The sequence below is a fragment of the Ctenocephalides felis genome, unplaced genomic scaffold, assembly GCF_003426905.1.
Source record: "Ctenocephalides felis isolate EL2017-DRISC unplaced genomic scaffold, ASM342690v1 CF-g0.4_SCAFFOLD_01170, whole genome shotgun sequence".
Classification (NCBI taxonomy): Eukaryota; Metazoa; Arthropoda; class Insecta; order Siphonaptera; family Pulicidae; genus Ctenocephalides; species Ctenocephalides felis.
The window spans coordinates 20,212,154-20,221,368 of record NW_020537324.1 but is presented as its reverse complement, the minus strand read 5'-3'; the positions used below and the strand labels follow the sequence as shown (position 1 = coordinate 20,221,368).

The 9,215-nt window shown below is 27.0% G+C and overlaps 1 protein-coding gene across 1 annotated transcript; it reads right to left on the bottom strand.

The window, feature by feature from the left end:
• Positions 1-660: 660 nt before the first annotated feature.
• Positions 661-3,920, bottom strand: LOC113366974 (late histone H2A.2.2-like). The gene is made up of 3 exons (XM_026608613.1): positions 3,902-3,920; positions 3,622-3,832; positions 661-838 (listed from the first exon to the last, which is right to left on the bottom strand). The coding sequence occupies exons 1-3, from the start codon at positions 3,918-3,920 to the stop codon at positions 661-663; spliced, it is 408 nt and encodes a 135-aa protein (XP_026464398.1).
• Positions 3,921-9,215: the final 5,295 nt, after the last annotated feature.

Genomic DNA, 9,215 nt, shown 5'->3' with positions numbered 1-9,215 from the left:
TCTGGTCTGTCAGCAATCTGAGCATAATATGAGAATATGTATTTTCAATATATTCTTATAAGAATGAAAAATTCATTCAAATAAAATTTCTGACCATCTAAATAAGAATAAAAAATCAAAAATTTAAAAATATTACAAATGATTTGACTTTGATCCGCATTTCGGAAAACTCGATATGCGGCTTTGAATGATTGCTTAGGTTATAACAAGGCTATTACGTAAGAGTTTTCATATAGTGCTAAAAAATTATGAGTTACCAATTGTATAACTCATAGTGATAAATGCCGAAGCAAAAACCAACACAGAACATGCCGTCCATAGACGACATCCGTACACACATCATGTCATGTGGATGTTCAAGACGACGCTTGTATTCATAGGTAGTCAAGTGGATGTCGTCCATGGCTGACACTCGTCATGTAAACATATCAGTATGAGTAAACAGTTATAATTAAAAACCTACTAATTTACAAATTCGCCATTACAGATACTCTATAACAAAAACTGTTGTTTGATGATAACTATATCACTATCTAGTTTATTTCAATCTACATTCCATGTACATTGAATTAACCAACATATAAAATATTCTACATTACTAGATGTTGTACACAATAAACCAACCATTGGTTTTCAATTATTAATCGACTTATCCAAGTCTCAGTCGTCATTTTCAACTTCTCGAGCTGCTGCAGCCTGAGAGGCTCCTGATTTCTTGACCAACAAAACGCTCTCAATGTTTGGTAATACACCACCTTGGGAAATTGTTACCCCATTCAACAATTTATTCAACTCTTCGTCATTGCGAATTGCAAGTTGCAAATGTCTGGGGACAACCCTGAAATGAAAAATAAATTTATTTAAATTTGAACAATTTAATCGTGTTCTTCTTTAAAAAATATCTATTGTATTTATATATTTATTTATTATATATTTATTTCCAAAAGAGCTTTAACAAAATTTTATTTTCCATAATTTTTTATTTTTATTGCTTTTTATTAGTAATGTATTTTTATAATTTATTAGTTTATTAACATAATAAATTTAATTTTAGTTTTTATTTAGTAATACATTTTTATAATTTATTAGTTTATTAACAAGACAAATTTAATTTATTTGAATATGATAATTAACCCTTGCCACAAAAGTGTTAAGAACGCCTCTGAAAGACAACCTCAAAAAAAGAAAGAAAAAAATAATATTGATGCTTATATTAATTTATTTTATCTTAGAAATGTACCTGAATCAGTTTTCAGTAAGCCGAAAATTTATAAATTATTAAGATAGCAAATTGTTTATAATTCCAAATTGTAATATATTGTAATTAAAATATATTTGTAGCGATTGTGCGAATACAGATATATAAAATATAGAATTATTTAAATTTGGATAATAGTATACTATTTGACAAAAAATTAAATTTTATTATCTCATATATTATTTTTATTGGCTTTTAATTTAAAAAAAAAAAATTTTTATTTATTAATTTAAATTAATAAGATAATTATCAAGATAAGATTTAATTATGATTTATAAACGAATGATTTTATATGAATATAAAATAATATTGGTTGCAAATGTGTGGAAATGAATCTGGAAAATTCTATAAAATCTTATTTAGTTTCAAATCATTTACTTCAAATTGTCTTCATTCCGAATAAATTAATTGATTAATTTATTAAGGTATTAACTTTTTTGTATTCCAAAATAATTGTTTAAATAATAATAAATATTTTAATAGTTGTTGGTATTGTGTGGAAACGACGATTCCGAAATAAAATATAAATTTAATTAAATTTGGGCGATTTAATAGTATTCTATTTAGAACAATGTATAGTATCTTATGGTTGCAAATAATTGTATTTATTGGCTTTTATTAAAAAAAATGAAGTTTATTAATTATTAATTTTTATTTTTATTAATTTATTAAGATATTTAATTTATTTATAATTTCAAATAAATTATTTTATATAATTATAATCTGTTGCAAATGCGCAGGTACGACTCCGGAATAAAACATAAATTATTTAAATATGAGCAATTTATTTTTTTTATTTAGAAAAAATATTTAAATTTCCATTTTGGCAAATTTATTTTATTAATTTTCATTAAAAATAAATTTATTTATTTAAAATTATAAATAAAATAAATAATTTTATGTGACAATTTATATTTGTCGCTCATGCATCGTATGGATGATTTAATTGTATTCTTATTTTAAAAATCTTCCTTTATGTCAAATATTTTATTAAAAAAATATTAAGTTTTTATTATATATATTAATTTATAATTTAATACGTTTTCGAATTTATTATTCTTCAAAAGAATAATATTTTATAGATTATATTTGTGTAAAAATGTAAAATGTAAATTTGTGTTAAAAATGCTAAATGTAATTTATTTGTTAAACATCAGAATCATTGAAAAATTATTGATGAATATAAATAAAAACAAAAACAGAATTATAATTGTCATAAATAATATCTGTTTTACCGACGCCTACCTAGTTTAATAAATATTTATTAAGTTTTTATTATATATATATATATATATATATTTATATATATATATATATATATATATATATTATTATATATATATTAATTTATAATTTAAAATATTTTCGAATTTATTATATTTCAAAAGAATTATTTTATAGATTATATTCGTGTAAAATTGTAAAATGTAAATTTGTGTTAAAAATGTAAAATGTAAATTTGTGTTAAAAATTTAAAATAATTTATTTGTTAAACATCAGAATCATTGAGAAATTATTGATAAATATAAATAAAAACAAAACCAGAAATTTAATTGTCATAAATAATATCTGTTTTACCGACGCATACCTCTAGTTTATTAAATATTTATCAAGTTTTGATTATATATATATATATATATATATATATATATATATATTAATTTATAATTCAATATGTTTTCGAATTTATTATATTTTAAAAGAATTATTTTATAGATCATATTTGTGCAAAAATGTAAAATATAAATTTGTGTTAAAAATGTTAAATGTAATTTATTTGTTAAACATCAGAATCATTTAGAAATTATTGATGAATATAAATAAAAACAAAAACAGAAATAACCTACGCCTACCTAGTTTAATAAATATTTATTAGGCTTAAATTTTTTAAATAAATTAAGTATAAATTTATCAAAAAATTAAGTATATTTTTTTTAAATATGGATAATTTAAAAAAAAAATATTTAAACTTTTATTTTATGTCAAATTTTTTTTCATTGAATTTCAATAAAAATAAATTTATTGATTAATATTTTTAAGTAAAATAAATAAATTATTTTCTATGACAATTTATATTTATCAAATATTTATTATTGTATTCTTATTTTAAAAATCCACCTTTGTGTCAAATATTTTTATAAAAAAATACTAATTTTTACTATATATATTAATTTATAATTCAATATGTTTTCGAATTTATTATATTTCAAAAGAATTATTTTATAGATCATATTTGTGTAAAAAAGTTAAATGTAATTTATTTGTTAAACATCAGAATCATTGAGAAATTATTAATAAATATAAATAAAAACAAAAACAGAAATATTATTGTCATAAATAATATCTGTTTTACCGACGCCTACCTAGTTTTCTTGTTATCTCGCGCTGCATTCCCAGCGAGCTCGAGCACTTCAGCCGTCAAATATTCGATGACTGCGGCCAGATAGACCGGAGCACCCGCCCCGATGCGCTCCGCGTAGTGCCCCTTACGTAGAAGACGGTGTATGCGCCCCACCGGGAACACTAAATCGGCTCTGCTACTACGCGACTTGGTCTTGCTAGTCTTTATTTTTCCTGTAATGAAAATAATAATTATTTATCGCTGCCTTTATTAAACCGAACTTCCTTACTTGTTTACTGTACCTTTTCCTAATCCAGACATTTTAATAGTCGAAAATTCGTAAGTTATTTGAGTTTTTCTCAAGATTTTTTATCTGTGATACTTTATTGATTTCAATATGCACGAGATGTTCTTTTATTTTTGTTTGATGCGGAGTCATGGAGACTTGATTTAGAGGTAGAACAACCGTTGTATATTTATCAAAATTATAACCGATTATCATAATTCAAATTTGCATTTCGAATATCTTAAAAATGAAAACATTTTCTTTGCTGTTCTACGTAATACAAATATGATCGTTTTTTTTAAATTTGTAATTTCATTTTATATAAATAATAAACTAGTGGTGTATGGTATCGTGCCTTAAGGCAAATTGCTGGAACTTTTTGTACCGTAACGAAATGTTCGAGGAATATTAAATGTTTTCAAATAGATTATTATAAATATTGTAACATTGTCTAATATTTATAAGAATTATATAAACAGAATTGCAAAGTTGAAATTATTTGTTTAAAATATATTAGGGCAGAATTGAAATTAAAATCTGAATTATTTTCAATATACAAAAAACAATTTTTTTTGAAAAAAAAATAGTCAATTTTTTTCCAAAAGCAAGTATTTTGTTGAAACAAGTAGAAAGTTCTTTGAATCATTCAAATCGGACCCATAGTTCTTTCAAAAACCGCCATTTTTTGCACATTTAGCTCTGTATGTTCCAAATGGCTGGACATGCCTTTGCCAAAAACTAATCACCTCCTCTCCCTATCATTACAAATTGAATGTTTTTTAGATTATTAAAATCGTATACTTTGTAACAGCTGGGCCTGCCTTTGTCAAAAACTAATCGGACAAAAAAATGCGGATATACAAAACACATGCAAGCACACACAAACACATTCATTTTTTCTCAATACGTGAAGATATGCAAAAATTTTCATTTTCGATTTTTGGTCCATTACTATAACTATCCTACGGGTTGTTAAAAAAAACATTTTACATTTTCATATTGAATATTTTTATTGGTTTCTCCTTAAATTATTGTTTCTCATTTAATTTTATACTGAGCTGAAAGCATTAAATTTTGTAGTATAACCGTTGTATATTTATCAAATATCCTGAATATGATCATTATATCTTGGCTTTTATACGTAAATATAATTGTAAAATATAAAATGTAAAACATCTTATATATTATTATAAATTCATCGATTTGATTAAATAATGCAGCTATTATTTTTGATTATGTATTTTTAATTACTAATAAAATAGTGAATCTTTTTGCCTCATGTATGTCCCGCCTATATAGGGGTAAAAAAGACCAGGTGAAAATTTAATTTTTTAATTAAATGTAAAATTATTTTATAATTTCTCATAAGTGCACCGATTTGATTAAATAATGTAGCTATTATTACTATTTATGTGTTTTTAATTACTAATAAAATGGTGAATCTTTTTGCCCTCGCCTATATGGGGTAAAAAGGTGAAAATTTTCTAAAAAATAGCAATAACATAGTTATACACAGTTATACATAATTTTACTGAACATAGATCGTTGGTTGTTAGATATGTGTTATTTGTTTTGATGCAGTTAGTTAGTTCACAGTATAATTTCCAAAAGTCAAATTAGACCTTTGTGCCCCTCCCTATCCTTTACCAAAGAATATATTTAGCATCTCATTGATTAATTCAGAGGAAAGCCTTAAAATTTTTCTCGAAATATGTTAATCTGGTTTATATTATCATTTGTTGATGAATTACTCATCAAATTGAAAATAAGCCGATTTATTAAGTGTCATGCGCTGTGGTCTATTCTCTAATCTTTACGTCGTCGATGTTATGACAGCATCCCCATTATGTTTTCATTTATTAGGCTACTCAGCTAGACTGGATGGCGTGGCAAAATCAGTATATTAACGTTTAATTAAAATTTCAGATTTACGTTTATGTTCACACAACATCGTTTCGGAATTGATGCTGAATTAATCAGTACCGAACGATCTATGCATAATATGCTACTAGATGACTGTTACCGGAACAGAATGGTATCATCGACACACCAGCTCGCGGAAATTAGTTAGCATAATCGCTGTAAAACTAACATACAAATGGAATAATTTAAGATGCAACGTTCGTGTTTTAGCCGTAAACTTGGGGCGTCTTTTCTCGGCTGTATCAACATAGACAGGCAGCGATATGCGGACGGGACCGCGCTAATAAGCTGTTTAATGTATGTTTATTTATCCATTAGATAAAGCGCCGCGGAATAGCGCGGTTTTGTATCGCGACGATGGCTCAGGTTTGAAGGCGTTGTTCCAACACGTATATACCTGCGGTAGTACAATGCGGAATAACGTCTTGAGAAATATCCTTTTACCGGAAATGGCACGAGATAATGCGTCATGTTTTAATGAGTATATTAAACAAATGTGCCTAAGTGTTATTAACGCTATCCGGCGAGAAATAACGTCTAATGGACTTCAGGTTTATCACTTCACCAGTGGCAACCCTTTAAATAAACATACTTACCGTATAATTAGAACCTTACATTGTTCAAGATAGAGATTTTTAAAAATATCATGGTTTTTGTAATCTCGTTTTCTGGTAAATAAATTGTGAATTTACTATTGTAGGGAAAGTACTGACAATTTCGTAAATATGGTCAAAATTACAGAGCGGCCTTAATTAAAGGCCAATCGCCTCTGAAAGATTTCAATATTTTTTAGTGCTTGCGAAATAGTACTATGTCATTTTGTGTAGTATTAGTACTAATTGGCTAGTTTTAGTATTGTTTTCACGACTGTATAACTGAAAAAAGCTATAATCACAATCCTGCCAGATGTTGAGCGTCATTGTCACACTCTTGTTGCAGTATCCAGTTCAAACGTGAATCGCACCTTCAACAGATGATTTTGAACATGGTTTTCACATGTTATTTGGGAACTTATTTATTGATATTTGTATGAATATGTTGAATAATTATAAATTTATAAAATTTTGTAATAAATTTTAATTCAACGATTTAGCATATTTTTTATGCAAATAAATGAAATTAAACATAGCATGCATAATTCAAAACTTTTTAAATTGCAAACATTCCAAAAATTTAATTGTATGTAAATGATTACTATAATTTATAATTGTATGTAATTATTTCTATAAAAATTACTGAACTTATCCCAGTACTTGCAATAATCAGGTATTTGATTATATTATCAATAATTATTCATTTTTGTTCACTTTTGGACAAAATGGCATACTTATATAATGAACAAAATGACAGTACTATTTCGCAAGCACTACAGCGCCAAGAAAAAAATATTGAAATCTATCAAAGGTGATTGGCTTTTAATTTCTACTCGAAATATGCAAGAAATAATTGCTATAGAAGGACAAAAATTTTAAAGACAGGCCATCGGTGAAAAAAGGAACTTGCATTCATTGCAATATATGACTTGTTACCTTTGGGCTTATGCGTCATGTTGATGTGTGAAAGAGAACCACACGATTGATTTATGAGCACTCTTCTTGAAAAAAAACTGTCTCAGTATGTGCCTAACATAAATGTAATTTTACCCGTACTATATGTACGAAATGTTTTTTGTAATTAGTTGCTATTTTCTTTAGTAAGCATGTTATTATAGCTTCTACTTAACTAAAAGACTAGGTTACTGTTAGTCAATGAACCAAAGACGAATAAAAACCACTGAAACTAGTTATAATATCACTAAATAAATCAATATCATTAAAAAATAAAGCACCATGTCATTTTGTCCGTACTTCTCTTTTATCATCAATCACAAAATGCACTAACCATCATTTTTCGTGTGAAGACTGGTCAACAGCTGCTCCTATTGATAAACTTCATATTTACGTGGTGCATGTTTTAGTAAGGTGTTCGCGCTGTTTGGTGTATCTTCGTAGTTCGTAACACATAATTCTCGGATTTGCAAGCGTCTGTCTCGCCGCATATATTTACGGAGTGGATTACATTGCCTGCAATTCGTGTAATACCTTCGCGAAGTTTCTCTAATGTGTTATGATATTGCGGTAAGATCGAGTTATCCTTCATAGGATCCTCTGCCTTCATCCTGTCGCTCTAATGATAACACATATTGGATTACGAATCTAGTCACGGTAACTTCGCCTGCATATGAGTCACAATATGTTCGATATTATTGAACCGAGTTAATGGTAGTAGTATTGATGCAAAAGCCGTAGTCTTCAAAATTAGTTCGGAAAAGTTTGATTGATTTGCAAGATTAGTGGTTTCTCGTGTTCCACACTATATTTTTTAAAAATTACTCAGAAGATTCGATTTTTATGTTGGAATAGATTTGGATTCGATTTGTTGACATTATAAAAATCTTATAACATTACAACAAGAAATTAAAACATGTTTTACAATTAGCTTTGCAAAGTAATTTAATTAAACTGCACATCGACAATGATGTCTTTACTATATTTTCTGGATATTTCCCATTAATGCATTCCGATCATCTTTATTGATCTCGAGGAAGTTTTTCAAGATCACTTCTGCTCTGTGTCCATTATCGTCCGTGTCTGGTCTCGATTTTTTGCCGCGCAACTCTAGAGTGAATCTTTATGAGAAGTTTAAGAGAGAATTGTCTTAATCCTTCGTTGCAGCGAATCCATTAGAAGCATCTATTATTCATGGGCATACAGACTGTGGCTTCGCGTGGATGTGGTAGCTTTAAATGACATAGCTCTAAGAGAGGTCTATGGTAGAAGCATATTAACCTTAACTGGTTTTTGTTAGAAAATGATTATCTATTAAGGGGGGCGATACATGTAACAAGAAAAAAAAAATCGATTTTTTTTTTTTTCATAAATCGTTACAATAACATCTCAAAAATATGCCTGTAAATATTCAAAACAAAATTATCATTATTTATACAATAAAAACTCATTTAAGTGCCACGCCTCAACTCGACGCTTGAGTGCTATTGTACTCTTATCTGTTTCTGTGTCAAAACTTTAAACGCGTTTTTCTCAAAACGACGTTTTTGAAATTTGCGGGCGTGATAACTCAAAAAGTTCTCAACCGATTCCAATGAAATTTTGCACACATCTACTTTACAGTAATAGCTTCTAGTTAAACCTCAAACATTCCAAAAAATGTTTCAAAAATTAACCCTTTTACCAAAAAAACCATTGAAAAAAAGGTGAAAAATCGAACTTTTTTTTTCTAAGGTGTGCCAATTTACGATTTTGTGACTTTTTTAATTTTTTTTTGGTTTAACTAGAAGATATATGTTTTATGAACACGTACAAACTAATTTTTTTAAATTCAGATCACCGTACGAAAAGTGAGAACGC

Excerpts from the sequence above, each read along its gene's own strand:
- LOC113366974 (XM_026608613.1), bottom strand. Across the intron at positions 839-3,621 it reads CGAGATAACAAGAAAACTAG|GGTTGTCCCCAGACATTTGC; the intron begins GTAGGCGTCGGT and ends TTTTCATTTCAG.